At 32.8% G+C, this 15,011-nt stretch overlaps 1 protein-coding gene across 2 annotated transcripts in view; it reads left to right on the forward strand.

Annotated features, from left to right (window-relative positions):
* Nucleotides 1–15,011, forward strand: part of LOC145313159 (protein croquemort-like) — a 46,077-nt gene that overhangs the window by 22,084 nt on the left and 8,982 nt on the right. For both annotated transcript variants that reach the window (XR_013877270.1, XM_080152434.1), the window contains exons 11-15: nt 3,826–3,910; nt 4,580–4,711; nt 8,231–8,265; nt 8,420–8,494; nt 8,908–9,011. Coding sequence is in view for 1 of the 2 variants with exons in the window: in XM_080152434.1 (XP_080008560.1) it covers nt 3,826–3,910; nt 4,580–4,711; nt 8,231–8,265; nt 8,420–8,494; nt 8,908–9,011 (431 nt within the window). In the remaining variant the exon portion in view is untranslated. The remainder of the gene's footprint in view (nt 1–3,825; nt 3,911–4,579; nt 4,712–8,230; nt 8,266–8,419; nt 8,495–8,907; nt 9,012–15,011) is intronic.

The raw sequence follows: 15,011 nt of genomic DNA on the forward strand, positions 1-15,011 counted from the left end.
TTAAATAAAAGGGTGAAGGAAGCGAAAATTGACTTAGACTTATAAAAGGTCGGAAATTCATTATCAAACAGGGGACTTGCACAAAAAAATTTAGCCCTCTAGCTCTAATAGGAACTGAGATAATTAGGGGGGGCGTTGAACGCCCCCCCCCCCCCCCCGACCGATTAAGGTGCGGCAAGGGGCCCGACTGTAAAGGGTTAAGGAGCACAATTAACTATAAAACATCAATGGCGGTCGGACGGCTTTTTAGCAGGTTTTTGGCTATTTTTTTATTTTCCACATTTTTCCTCATATTTTTGGTGTTTATGGTCCGATTTTCAAATAGTTTTCAGTTAGATATATCAAAATTAATTTTTCTGTCGTTTGGAGAACCAACAATGACGGTCAGACTGCCTTTTTGCAGGTTTTTGGCTATTTTTATATTTTTTACATTTTCCCCCATATCTTTGGTGTTTATGGTCCGATTTTCAAAATTTTTTCAGTTAAAGATATCAAAATTAAATTTCCGGTTATTTGAAGAAATCAACAATGACGGTCAGACTGCCTTTTTGCAGGTTTTTAGCTATTTTTATATTTTTTACATTTTCCCCATATCTTTGGTGTTTATTAATCGATTTTCAAAATTTTTTCAGTTAAAGATATCAAAATTAAATTTTCCGTCGTTTGAAGAAAACAACAATGACCGTCAGTCCCATCCACGAAATTTTGTGCTTCGCTACTTATGGATGTTGTCATCCTTGTTTTTTTTTCTTAGTGCATAATGTAGAATCTTGAAATCTAAATGTTAGAGTATCAATATACCTACCACTGGCGGATGCGCTCCTAGAGGCTTCTAGGGGTACTCTTGGTGGGAGGGGATGGAGGGCGGGGGGGCTGGGGGTGGGAGGTCAATTTTGTTTTAAAACGAAAAGTTAAGACAGTTTTTCTTTGAGGGGATTCACTTTTTTCTTGGGGCAATATATCTAGGTAAAAATAGTTATAAACCTTTTTAGGATCTTTGATAATGTACATGGTAAAGGAGAACCATATCGGTTCAGCAGTTAGAGAGATTCTTCGATACAAACAGACAAAAGGACAGACATATAGACAGACTAGATATCTTATTACTTTTATATAAGGATTAATTTGTCCCTGTGTTTGATTTTTTAGATGTTAAAATTCTAGTGGATAGCTATTTTATTTTGTTAAATACTGCATTATATAATCTTATTTATAGAAGATATGAATATACCTATAAATATTGACGGACACTTAACGTATAATAGCTTTGCTTCAAAATTAAAGATCAACATTATACAAAACACTCCTAAAAATTAATAGTAAAGCGTCATGCAGACAAAAAATAGTAATACAAGGGTATTGGCATAATACCTAATCTTTCTAGTTAAAAGAAAATACGACTTGACATTTGGTAATATATAAGCTTGTTATTGCAGTGTTAAGAAAAATTATTTTACTTATTATGAATGTATTTACCGATCACCTATGAGATAACTTTAAGTTAAGGACATTCTCCAAGATCTGCTTTAAACTAGATCAAATATTTATATTGCTTATATTTCAACGTCAAAAAAATGCTAATTATACAGGGATATTTCTAGTTTAATTATGAGCTTTTATAGATTTACATTTATTATTTCGGGTATAATCCCTTTCGTGGGGACGCTCATTAAGGGGCGATTCTTCGTTTTTTTTCACAGTAGCTTTTCTCCTATTTCTAGCCCCTGCGGGGTGCTCTAACCCTGCGGTGCCAATTGCCTAACCCTGTGGGTCAATCACCTAACCTAAAATAACCTATCAAAAGCCATTAAAAAAATACGACGAATCGACCCTTAAGGGGCGTTGCCACGAAAGGGACTATTCCTATTATTTCAAATGCTGTAAAATAACCATACCACAAGAATAATATTTGAAAATAATTCCATTTGTCTATAAAGACAAATAAATAGTTTTTTGATCCTCTTATTTTATTTGAAAAGTTTGTCCTACAAAAATACAACAATGAGAATTGCAATTTTAGATGCAAAGGAAACTTTTTATGTAGTAAATCAAATTTTTAAAATGACTAGTGGTTACGCCCATAGCATCTAGTGGCTCTGTATTCATAGGCAAGAGAAAAATACCTTTAATTAATCCCTGGACTTAAAATAAAATAGCCTAAAACTATCAAAGAACCCAAGTGTAGTTTATCTGAAATATAGAGCCCATTCTGTTCAGTAGATCTTAAGCTTTACACAAAAATCCTTACTATTTTATGTAATAGGATATATATAATTTTATATAGACAACCTACCATACTATTAAAAAATCAATTATGTAATTTAAAAATTTTATATGACACCCATTTTTCAATAATTGTTGAAAGAATTTTACACAATTTTGACAATGGGATATAGAACATATACAAATAGTAAATTATACAGTGTACATCTATCTAGTATATTTTATTACTAGGCATAAGACTTGGATTGGTTGTTTATCAAATTCATTGCCGCATACTTAACAGTAAATGCTATGAAATCTAAAAGGGGCAAGTTGTTTCCAATGTCATATCTTTTATGGTGGTTTACATACTTTCCCCATAAATATATAAAAATCTCCTCTATGACAAAATTTAGCTTTTGAGAAAATAGACATATTGGAAAAGCAGTTTTTGAATTATTAATGGAAACGTTTCTTTTTGTCTAGCCACATTAAACATACGATTAATGAATTTTAGGAAACAGTTTCTTTTTTTAAAAATTTCCTTTTTCGAACCAGTCTACTGCACTTTAAAACAAACAAATATTTTTTTGATTTTCGCAGTCATATTTATTAAGGTTTTTTTTGAGATTTTAAAGGACATACATACGTATCTAGCTAAATTAGAGTATAGAATGTTTTAAAAGTGTACTTAATAGGATCTTTTAAATTACTTTTTTTTTTGAACCAGTCTACTGTACTTTAAAACGAACAAATATTTTGATTAAAAATAAAGTAAATTTGTTTGTAAAAATAGGATAAAAATATCATAAAACATGTTGAACTTTTTTTTGTACTTTCCTGCTGATAAATATATTAACTAAAATTATTTCATAGCTATACTACAGAAAATTGTATTTTTTACAAAAAAAATATTCTTGAACATCGACCTTCTCCCCTCCACCCAAGCTTACTTTTAACTTCAGTAAAACCTTTTGGTAGCCTCCGTGGAGGACTCTAACCCTACGGACTACTATACCTGCGGGGCTCTTCTAATATTTACTTAATCTAAAATATGCTTAAGGAATTAGTTTTTTTCTTTAGTAATATAGTCCTTGGTCTAGGTGAAAATTGAGGGAAACAGCAAAAAATTTCGTTGTCCCTTTTCCCATGTTAATTACGTGGCAACGCAACTGAATTAAACAACTCTTAAGATTTTTCAGGAAAAACAGGAAAAATTGCCTAAAATAAACTGCAATTTGATCAACCTATTTTTGTGTTATTTAGATTTTAAAAGAAAAGTAAAAAAAAAAATTTTTGGGTGTGGAAGGTTAGTCGACACCCTTTCATAATTTTAGTTTTAATAAGAAAAAAAAAATTTGGGGGGGGGATTTTTAATTTTTTTTTGAGGGGGTTGGGGGTGTCCAACCCACCCAAGAAAATAGCTTAAAATCATCACAGAACCAGTATGTATATTCCCTGAAGAGTAGAGCCCATTCGGTTCAGTGGTTACTGAGATCTTAAGCTTCAGACAGACATCGTACTACTTTGTATTATAGATATAAAATACCTTCTCGTTATTTCAGACTTTTAAATTGATATTCATGTACATGTATGTGTTTAACAAGAACAATTTTATTTTAGGCAGTGCATCCGGTTTCATGCCCATGAATCGTGGAGATCTTGAGTACCTGGATTATTTTTCACCTGATATCTGTAAACCTATAAGGCAAGAAATATATAAATCGAGGATTATATTAGAATAGTTATTTCTTTCATCGTATTATAAAAAACGGCTTTCCGCGGATATAGAATGTACAATTATAAGATTAAAACCAGTTTTTTAGCCCCGAGGGGCCGAAGGCACAGGCTAAAAAACTGGTTTTAATCTTATGATTGTACATTTTTATATTCGTAGAAAGCTGGATATAATACGATGCTAGACATAGTTTTTTTCGTATGGATGAGAACCGGTTCCTGTCCACCGGATTCGAATAAATACGAGAAACGCTATTATATAACTAGTGGCAACACCCTTAAGACTTAGGACTCTTGTCTTCAAAGAGGTAAGCAGGGGGCATAAAAATAACCTAAAACCATCCCAAGGATTAATTCTAAAAAATAAATAGCCTAACACCATACTGGAACATATATGAAGCTTTCATACAATTTCTGTAATCGAAATCCTAGGTTTCAAACAAAAAAAATCTCGCTACTTTATAAAAATAGGATATATAGTGATATCAAACACTTTTCTTAAGTCAAGCTGATTAAAAATTCGCTTTCATTATAGTTGTAAATAAAATGGCAAGAGGACTTCGTTTTGATTGTTTTGTAGGGTGTTATTAGTTCTATTTTTGCAGCTTATTTATTAGTTTATATATTATCTTGTAACCAGATTTCATTACACAGAAGACTATATGCACAGAGATTCTATACCTGTGCGCAAGTTTTCTATCATACCTGAACAGACATTTGGTAATGCCACCACAAATCCTGACAACCACTGTTTCCATGCCAATCTACCTACAGGAAATTTTATATGATCATAATCTGCTTTCTTGGGAACTTTACATCTAAAGCTTATATAGAGAATAGTTATTATTATCGCATCGCATTTTAGACTTTCCGCGGATATTAACCCATTAGTGCCGAACTTCCCCCCTGTCGTCAGAATCACTTGAAATTTTAAACACAGCTTCCTTAAGGGATTGTAAGACATTTGTATTTTTAGATTTTTTGATTTGTGGCATACCAAAGAAGTTTTTTTTTTGCGTCGTTTCCGACGCATTCGGACTAATCATTTTTCCCATGCGTCTATTATGTACCATATCGGACTAATCATCTTAGGCTTTTACTGTATAATCTATTAGTTGCTTCGCCCCTAACCTCCAGGTTGGGTGGGGAATGTCAGAAAAATAGCATAAAACCATCCCAAGATATTTATAAAGCTTTCCTGATAAGTAAAACCAGTTCAGACCCGAAATTTCTATAATCTTTAGCTTCAGACAAAAACCTTACTACTTTATAGTATGGAACACTATACTAGCAGCCGCTTCGCCCCTAGAGGCATCCAGGGACCCTTGGGTTTGGGGGGAGTCAAACCCCCTCTTTCAATTACAGTTTTTAAAGAAAAATTTTTAAATAATAATGAGAGGGGTTTATTATTTTCTAGGGGTGATTTCTCCTAGAGCGGTTGTGGTACTCTCCCCCAAAATAGTTATAAACCTTACAAGGTCCTATGAGAAGCTAAAATGTAAAGGAGAACCATATCGGTTCAGTGGTTAGTGAGATCCCTTAGTACACACAGACACATGTATGTAGAATGTATTTAGATCCTGTTAATTTATTAAAAGGATACATAACACAGATACTCTACAATCAGTGTCTGTCTGTACGTCCATTCGTCTGTATAAAACAATTCAGAATATAATTATTTGGTACTAGTGGCTACGCCCCTAGAGGCCTGTAGGGGCACTTGAGATGGGGAGAGGTCATTGAATTCTACAACAATATTTTTTATTTTAGATTTAAAAAGAATTAATTTCATTAAGTTCATTCTATTTTTTCTTGTGTTGGGGGTCTTTTTTAAGTGGCGATTTCTCTTTGGAGGGTGGTGGTACTCTCCCCCAAAATATTTATAAACCTTACCAGGTTCTATGAGAAGCTACCATGTAAAGGAGAACCATATCGGTTCAGTGGTTAGTGAGTTCCCTTGGTACACAACACACAGACACATGTAGAAAGTATATCCTGTTACTTTATTAAAAGGATACATAACACAGATACTCTACAATCAGTGTCTGTCTGTACGTCCATTCGTCTGTATGAAACAATTCAGAATATAATTATTTAGTACTAGTGGCTACGCCCCTAGAGGCCTTTAGGAGCACTTGAGATGGGGAGAGGTCATTGAATTCAACAGCAATATTTTTTATTTAAAAAGAATTAATTTCATTAAGTTAATTCTATTTTTTCTTGTGTTGGGGGGTCTTTTTCAAGGGGCGATTTCTCTTTGGAGGGTGGAGGTAACCTTCCCAAAAATAGTTGTAAACCTTCTTAGGACCTATGAGAAGCTACAAAGAAAAAAAAGAAGCATATCAGTTAAGCAGATACACAGATAGATACCCTTTCACTTTATTACAATGTTTAGCAAAGAAATATGATTTTGTCGACAATTATATTGAACAACCCAATACATGACAACCCACCCCCCCCCCCAGCCCCTGTTAATCCTTAAAGTTTTATAATAACTTTTTCTTATTTGTTGTCTTACCAACTGTGGGGAATTGTATTTGTATTTTGATTGGTTGGTTTTTTAAGTGTCCAAATGTTTCAACCACTAAATGTAATCTACAGAAAGATTTTATGGTATAATATCCCTGAGAAAGTACATCAATTTATCGGCCATTGACTTACTATTTTAGATCCCTAACCAATACATTTCTTAGTTGTAGCGTAGTTGTTAATTATTTGGATGCAATTATATATGTACAGACGGACGGATGTACAGACAGACCATAATTGTAGAGTATTTGCGCTATTTTTATGAATATATTAACAGCTAGGCTGCAATAAAAATTACGGAGGTATAAACATATTTACAGTCTTTAATTGGCTGTAATTATGGATATATAGACAGACATACATACATTCCCTAGTTGTAAGGTAGCTATTATTTATTTGGATGCAATTATGGAAATACAGACAGGTGGACGTACAGACAGACCCTAGTTGTAGATTATCTGCGCTACTACTTTTATATTCTTAAAATAAAGTAACATGTTATTGTATGTCTTTGTGTGTGTACCAAAGGACCTTGCTAACCACTGAACCTATATGGTGCTCCGTTACATGGTAGCTTCTACTAGGTCCTGGTAAGGTTTATAACTATTTTGAAGGAGGGTACCACCACCATCCCTTAAGAGAAATCATCCCTAGAAAATAAAAAAACCCAAAATTAAAAAAAAAACTTTTTCTTTTAAAAATTGTAATTGAAAGAGGGGATTTGACTCCCCCTGCAATCTAAGGGGCCCTAGATGCCTCTAGGGGCGTAGCCGCTGCTTGTTTGTATTCCATACTATAAAGTAGTAAGGTTTTTTGGCTCAAGCCAAAGATTACAGAAATTGAAGGTCTGAATTGGTTTTACTTATCAGGGAAGCTTTATAAATACCTTGGGATGGTTTTAAGCTATTTTCCTGACATCCCCCACACGTCCTAGAGGTTAGGGGCGTAGCAACTAGTAGATTATAGGAGATTATACAGTAAAATCCTAAAATGATTAGTCCTATAAGGTCAAAAAGGACGCAATGGCTAAAATGATTAGTCCGAATGCGTCGAATACGACGCACAACAATTTATCCAAAAAAAGTATGTAAACTAACTAAAATTAAAGAAAACTTAGCAGAAACTAAAAATATATAACAAATGCTATAATTAATTATAAAAAAGTATGTTTTAATTCTTTAAAAGAAAAAAGTTAGACCTGGTGTGGAAATTTTTTCCTATTTTTTCCACCTCTGCCATGAAAATATGATTTCATCTGGCCATCGAATTAAGTGAGAGGCCAAGCAATGTAGAGGACAAAACTTGAAGCTCTATTCAGTTATTTACACACATTTAAAAAGGACAGCATAAAAAAATAGAGTGATAGTATAGGTTTGAATTTGTGCGTCGTTTAAGACCCTATTGTCATTAATGGGTTAAGTAAAAAATTATAAGATTAAAAATAGTTTTGTTAGTATTGAGGGGCTTAAGGCCCGGAGGTAACAAAACTGGTATTGATTTTAAATTTTTATTCTAATATTCGTCGAATATTGTCTGGTCTATAACATAATGCTATACACGAATTTTCAGTATGGCAGAGAACAGGTTCTAGTCTAGCTGATATTAATCGGTTTTAAATCTTTGCTTGGAAAAAAATTTAAATTACTTTAATTGATATTTGATTATCTTTTAATCAATATAATTTTCTGTAAATCATGCAATACTAATTCATTTTAAAGTCTTTTTTTGTCTAACAACTAATTGATCATAATGAAAATTATCTAGGCGTGCATAATTCTACTGGTTGCAAAGATGAAGGTATCAATAGTTTTTTTTCATTTGTTAAGATTTCACGTTTTAAAAGAATATCAATATAGTAACAAAACTTAAGAAGAAGTAAATTAGAACTTGATTTTAAAGCTTTAAGGTTAAAAGATGTGAGTTAATATTTTTAAAGCAAAATTTGTTTTAGGTATAATGCCAGTGTTTGTTTCTCTACCTCATTTCTATGGCGCTGATCCCGTTTACTTGGACCAGTTCCAGCCAGGTATGATCCCAGCAAGACTTTTGTTGGAATTTTTGGAACAATTTTAATTTTGTTAATGTATCAAACTTTTTTTCTTCCTTTTATATGCCTTTTTCTTTGAAACATCCATTATTTATACATACTATAATTAGGATATATGTTCTTTTTTATTATCTTTTTCATCTACTCATGAAGATAATCAAAATAACTATCAAATACTTTTCAATCGCCTAAATAATCTTAGAATCCTGTTTACAAAACAATTCTGGGCCTTTATATAAGTAATAAGTTTACATAACTTTATTTTGTAGAAAAGTATCAAAGTACAATCAAACATAGTTTTGTTGTATTGCTTAATTTTTATTGAAAGTAAGCAAAAAAACCATCAGAAAGAAATCATAAGTATACTCTCTCTATTAATTTTGTTATTGCAGGTTCTCTAAATCCTGACCCAGAGAAGCACTCGGCGTCCATGACATACCAGCTCAATGTTAGTATACCTGTCGAGGTCAGGATGAGGCTGCAAATTATGATGCAGGTCAGCTTAGATTTATCACTCTACAAGTTTGCCTTGATGTATAACCAGGGATGCAGGAGATTTGGACTGGAAATTAAATTTGATAAAGTAGTGTTGAAACTTGTCAACCAATAATCTACAACAGATGGGTTCATTTTGTTCATTTAATTCATTGAGAATGTATATCTCTTTATCCTATCCATTAAGATCCCCTAAAGCAAACTTTTGTACGTAACCAGGCAGACATCATTCTTTGAACTAACTTACTAACTAATTGTTAATTTACTCGAGACCTAAAACTTTACATAAATTAAATTTAACAATAATTTACTTTTAAGCATTTTATTTATGTTTAAATACCAATTGTAAGTATTACCAAAACGATTTTTGAGAATTAAAACTTTTCAAAGGAAAGGTTATTGGAATTAGAATTTATCTACATCCATAGGCGTTCAAGGGGGGGGGGTAATGGGCCATTTGGCACCCCCAAACGATTTTGGGGGTGCCGTAGGCACCCCCAAAATTTTGTGAACAATACCCCCCCCCAAAAAAAATTACCCCTACCTTGGGGGTGCCGTAGGCACCCCCAACGATTTTGGGGGGGGTATTTACCCCCCCAAAATAAATGTTCTTTAAAAAAAAATTTTTGGGGGGGGTATTTACCCCCCCCAAATTGAATGTTCTTAAAAAAAAAATTTTACTGTCCAACCAGTTAAAACAGTTCTTAACCATGATAACAAAAAATTTAATAGTTTGATCATGTTTTATTTGCTTGGGCCTTTATAAGGGCTAAAACCATCCCGGGGATCTATGATGTAATTGTAAAGCACTGAAGATTCCATAAAATAGATACCTAACTAAATTAAATATTTCATTAAATAATGAAAAAGAATTTCTATAGGCGATTTCTTTTGGGAGGATGTCAGGGTGTCTCAAAACTAGTTATAAAACTTACCAGGACCTATAAGACGCTTCACTTTAAAGTAAAATCATATTGGTTCATTGGTTAGTGAGTTAATTATTGTATTTTTATGTTCTAAAGAATGAGATACTACTATATATTTGAATAGTAGTGGCGCCCTTAGCATCTAAGAACTCGTGTTTTCTAAAGGGTAAAAAGGGAGGAGAAAAATAGCCTAAAACCACTCAAAGGATTGACCTATGATAGTGTGGAACCCTCATGGGATCTATGTGAAGCTTTCCTAAAAAGGAGAACTCAGTATTAAAAGTAATGAAATCTGAAGCTATAGTCAAATAAGCCTTACTTACTACTTTATGTTATAAGAAAGTACTTATTAACTTAATAGATTAGGTAGGTGCTTTTTTTACATAATTAAATTACCCCCCCCAAAAATTTTACCCCCGGGGTAAATTAGTTTGGGGGGGGGTAATTACCCCCCCCAACAGACTTTAGGGGGGGTAATTACCCCCCCAATCAAATTTTACCCCCAAGGTAAAACTTTTGGGGGGGGTAAAAAAAAATTTCTGCGCGCTTCGCGCGCCATTTTACCCCCCCTAAACACGAATTACCCCCCCCCCCCTAAAAAAAAAAGCTTGGACGCCCCTGTCTACATCTATTTCTTTTTTTCTATAATTTTACCTTTAAAACAGTAAGATTTAACTCATTTGAAGATTGAAAAAAATTATGATTTTATTTATTATTATTTTCCATTGTCTTATCCCTAATCCTACATTGAACTTTTTTACACATCCATACAAAATTGCATTTTTTGTTGTTGAACGTCATTGTACACATTTAATGAAAAGTAGAAATTGCAAATTTATTTGTTTGTTTAATTAATTCTTATCATTACAACTGCAATTTAATGAAACTAAATTAGCAGGCTGTGTGTTTGTATGCAATATCAAGTTAGGATTTACAACATATTTCCCTTTGTCCTTTGAAATTTGAAATGACACTACTGAAGTAATATTTCCGGGTATAGTCCCTTTCGTGGCAACGCACCTTAAGGGGCGATTCTTCGTATTTTTCACAGTAGCTTTTATCCTATTTCTGTCCCCTGCGGGGGGCTCTAACCCTGCGGGGCCAATTGCCTAACCCTGTGGGACAATCACCTAACCAACTATAATCTAACCTAAACCTAAAGTAACCTATAAAAAGCCATTTTAAAACACGACGAATCGCCCCTTAAGGGGCGTTGCTACGAAAGGGACTGAAATGTTTTTTTGTGTGTTTAAAAATTTCTATGTTTCATCTAGCTGAAATGATTTATGTAACTTTTAAAATCCTAACCAACATGCAATAAAGTTTTCTTACAACTTTGGGGACTTTTATCTAATTTTGTGTATCATTATCGGAAATGTATATCAGGTATCGGCTATTGTCTATCCCTTTAAATACCTACCAATTAGTCTAGCTGAATTCTATCTGGAACAACCAACCTTTAAAATCCTAACTGGTATTCATAGTGGTCTATGTGTACATACATCTAGATGAAACAACCAACCTTTAAAATCCTAACTGGTATTCATAGTGGGCTATGTGTACATACATCTAATTGAAAGAATCAACCTTTAAAATCCTAACTGGTATTCATAGTGGTCTATGTGTACATACATCTAGCTGAAACAACCAACCTTTAAAATCCTAACTGGTATTCATAGTGGCCTATGTGTACATACATCTAGCTGGAACAACCAACCTTTAAAATCCTAACTGGTATTCATAGTGGGCTATGTGTACATACATCTAATTGAAAGAATCAACCTTTAAAATCCTAACTGGTATTCATAGTGGTCTATGTGTACATACATCTAGCTGAAACAACCAACCTTTAAAATCCTAACTGGTATTCATAGTGGGCTATGTGTACATACATCTAATTGAAAGAATCAACCTTTAAAATCCTAACTGGTATTCATAGTGGTCTATGTGTACATACATCTAGCTGAAACAACCAACCTTTAAAATCCTAACTGGTATTCATAGTGGCCTATGTGTACATACATCTAGCTGGAACAACCAACCTTTAAAATCCTAACTGGTATTCATAGTGGGCTATGTGTACATACATCTAATTGAAAGAATCAACCTTTAAAATCCTAACTGGTATTCATAGTGGTCTATGTGTACATACATCTAGCTGAAACAACCAACCTTTAAAATCCTAACTGGTATTCATAGTGGCCTATGTGTACATACATCTAGCTGGAACAACCAACCTTTAAAATCCTAACTGGTATTCATAGTGACCTATGTGTACATACATCTAGCTGAAACAAATGCATTTTCAACTATTTCATTACAGTTTATTAACCTTTCTTCAAGCCTCTGCATCTATTTCAAAATAGAGATGGTTATTCTTGAAAGTACTTCCCAGTGCTCTGCAGTTGCGTATCAGCCGCAACTAAGCCTCTAATTTGAACCCGCTTGAATGCTTGTAATAAAAATGTTCTATTTGGATCAGGTTTTGACTTCTAGCTGATTTTTAAATTGTAAAAGGTTGATTTCCCTGATTGATTGATAGATTAGCCATAGTCTCTTAGGGTTTGGATTTAAGTAGTCATGGAGTAGGCTGAGACACTTTTGTATAGCCACTAGTGAAATCAAGCTCCACGTTCAAGCACATTGTGACTTGACCCGCTATCTCATTAGAGTTACTCATTATTATCTCACCCTCGCCGAGTGTGGCAGGTATCCCAAATTAAGTTACCGTAATGAATGATGCTCTTTGCAGAAGAGCTTGGGATAAGGGTAGCACTGATATTATGTACGTGACTATTAAGTATTCAAACTTACTCATTAATCCCCTTCTTACACAACCAGGGAAAGTTGCGTGAATGTATTCATCTGAAAAATTCGAGTGGCCACAAAATGCTTACAGTTTGTTGAAGCTCGGCTGCCGAGCCCTGGCATTTACTTAATGTAAATGGCATTGTTTATTTTAAGTTTTAACGTAAGTAATGGACAGCCAGACTAAGTAAATCATAGGATAGATTTTCATTGGCCATGAGAATCTATTTTTTTTTTATCAACTTGCCCTTTTTACAGATCAATTATACCTCTTCTCGAACTTTAAATGTACATCTATATTAAATTTACATTTATTTCTGCATTTCAAAAGAGAACTATAGAAAGTTGTTTTTCCTTGTCTAAAAATAACATTTTTATTTTTTGTTTTCTATTATATATATCCAAAGCATTTTACATTTAATGGTCACTACATTTGTAAGCTTAAATGTTGACTGGAATATTTTTATTGTCTTTAAATATGGGCTGACAAAATTATTCGTTTGTTAAAATTTTTTTATCAATTTGACATAAAGGGTTTTTTTACACTTTGAATTGCAGTTAAAATCAATGATCATTAAGATATATAAGTTTTCCGGAATTTTAAAGTTAGGGGGAGATTTAAAATCTGCATCAAATTTTGAGGATTTTTTTTATAAAATTAGTTTTTTCTATAATTCTTTATCTAAAAGCGGAAATGCAATTTAAGTTAATTAATTTTGGCATCTGTGATTGGTGGATTTAAAAAATGTGCGCTCTAATTGGATGGCGTACATCATGCAACCAATTAGACCGCAGGTAGTTTAAAATCCACCTATCCTATTGGTCAAAATTAATTAACTTTAAATGCATTTCCGCTTTTAGATAAAGAATTATACAAAAAACGAATTTTATAAAAATCCTTAAAATTTGATGCAGATTTCAAATCTCCCCCTAACATTAAAATTCCGGAAAACTTATATATCTTAATGATCATGTAATATTGTTCTCATTTTGGTTTCAAATAGATAGATAATTATGGTGAGATTTATACGTCTCTTTGTCTACTTAGATTGCAGAAAGCATGTTTCATCAATGTAGATCAACTTGAAATATTGTCAGGCTGAATTTGGGGTAAACATTGAGCATGCTCAAAGCATTATTTGCTAGAATCCTTACCCCTATTCCCTGATTAGATTGTTCTAATTTCAAGTACATAATGTAGGTAGATATTTGCAAAATATAAAACTTGAAAAAGTATAATTTTAAGACTGTTTGTTAACACTTTAATTGGTAAACATTATTTATAAAGAGGAATCCTTCATAGTCTCTTACAGAGATAATACTGCTCATTGAGCTCTTAATATTTTCTTCATATAGTGAAACTACTCTTTGATTCCTGATTTAAATAGAAAGTCAAGAACGTTCTTGAACATGGATCTTAAGGGATAAGACAATTGAATATAAGTTTATGTGCATCCATAATGATGAAAAACAAAATTAACCTTTTTTGAAGATTAAAATCTTTTGTTGAAAAGTTCACATAATACTATTTCTGAGTCAACCATCAAAACTTCAATAAAAGTTTTAAATAAATAGCAGTGTAATTTACAGTTTAATTTTCCCTCCTCTACTTGGTTTCAAAGTGATCATAGTAATATTTCCTGTGGCCATGATTATCCAGGAACCAGATTATAAGTTTATATGTAGGCTGTTATCTGGGAAATTAATATGATTTCCCTTATTAATAAGCAACTAATAATAACACACTTTTAAAGACCGACTTTGTCAATCATACCAAATCAGGACCTTTCTGCAGACAAAACAATTGATAACATGCATATAAATATTGACTAAAATGATGTTAGTATAAGTTTGCATCATACTGTAAACAATGTCTATATTTATAATTAGCAAAGCATCTCTATTAACTCTTTTGTTCATCAGTCTCTCTAGTGAAAAATCATGTTTAAATAACTATAAGAGGGTACAACACAAAGAAACATTTCTAGTAATGTCCTAATCAAATAGAATGAACAAATTTTAGGCATGCGAATTAGGGCGGGTTCATATCGGAATTAGACAAAAGAGGGGATGTCCAACAGATAAACCAACTTAAATAAAATTTCTGATAGAAAAAGAATTTTTTAAAAATAGATTTTTAGAATGCGACCACTTAAAGGCCTTGAGGAGCAGAATCAGGAACTTTTGTCCGTGTCAAAATATCTCGTTCCTAGCCTTAGGAATGATTAAAAAAACCACCATTTTTAAAGGTTTATTGAGAATTGTCC

The sequence above is a fragment of the Acartia tonsa genome, chromosome 3 (genome assembly GCF_053477335.1).
Source record: "Acartia tonsa isolate MP-2025a chromosome 3, ASM5347733v1, whole genome shotgun sequence".
Taxonomy (NCBI): domain Eukaryota; kingdom Metazoa; phylum Arthropoda; class Copepoda; order Calanoida; family Acartiidae; genus Acartia; species Acartia tonsa.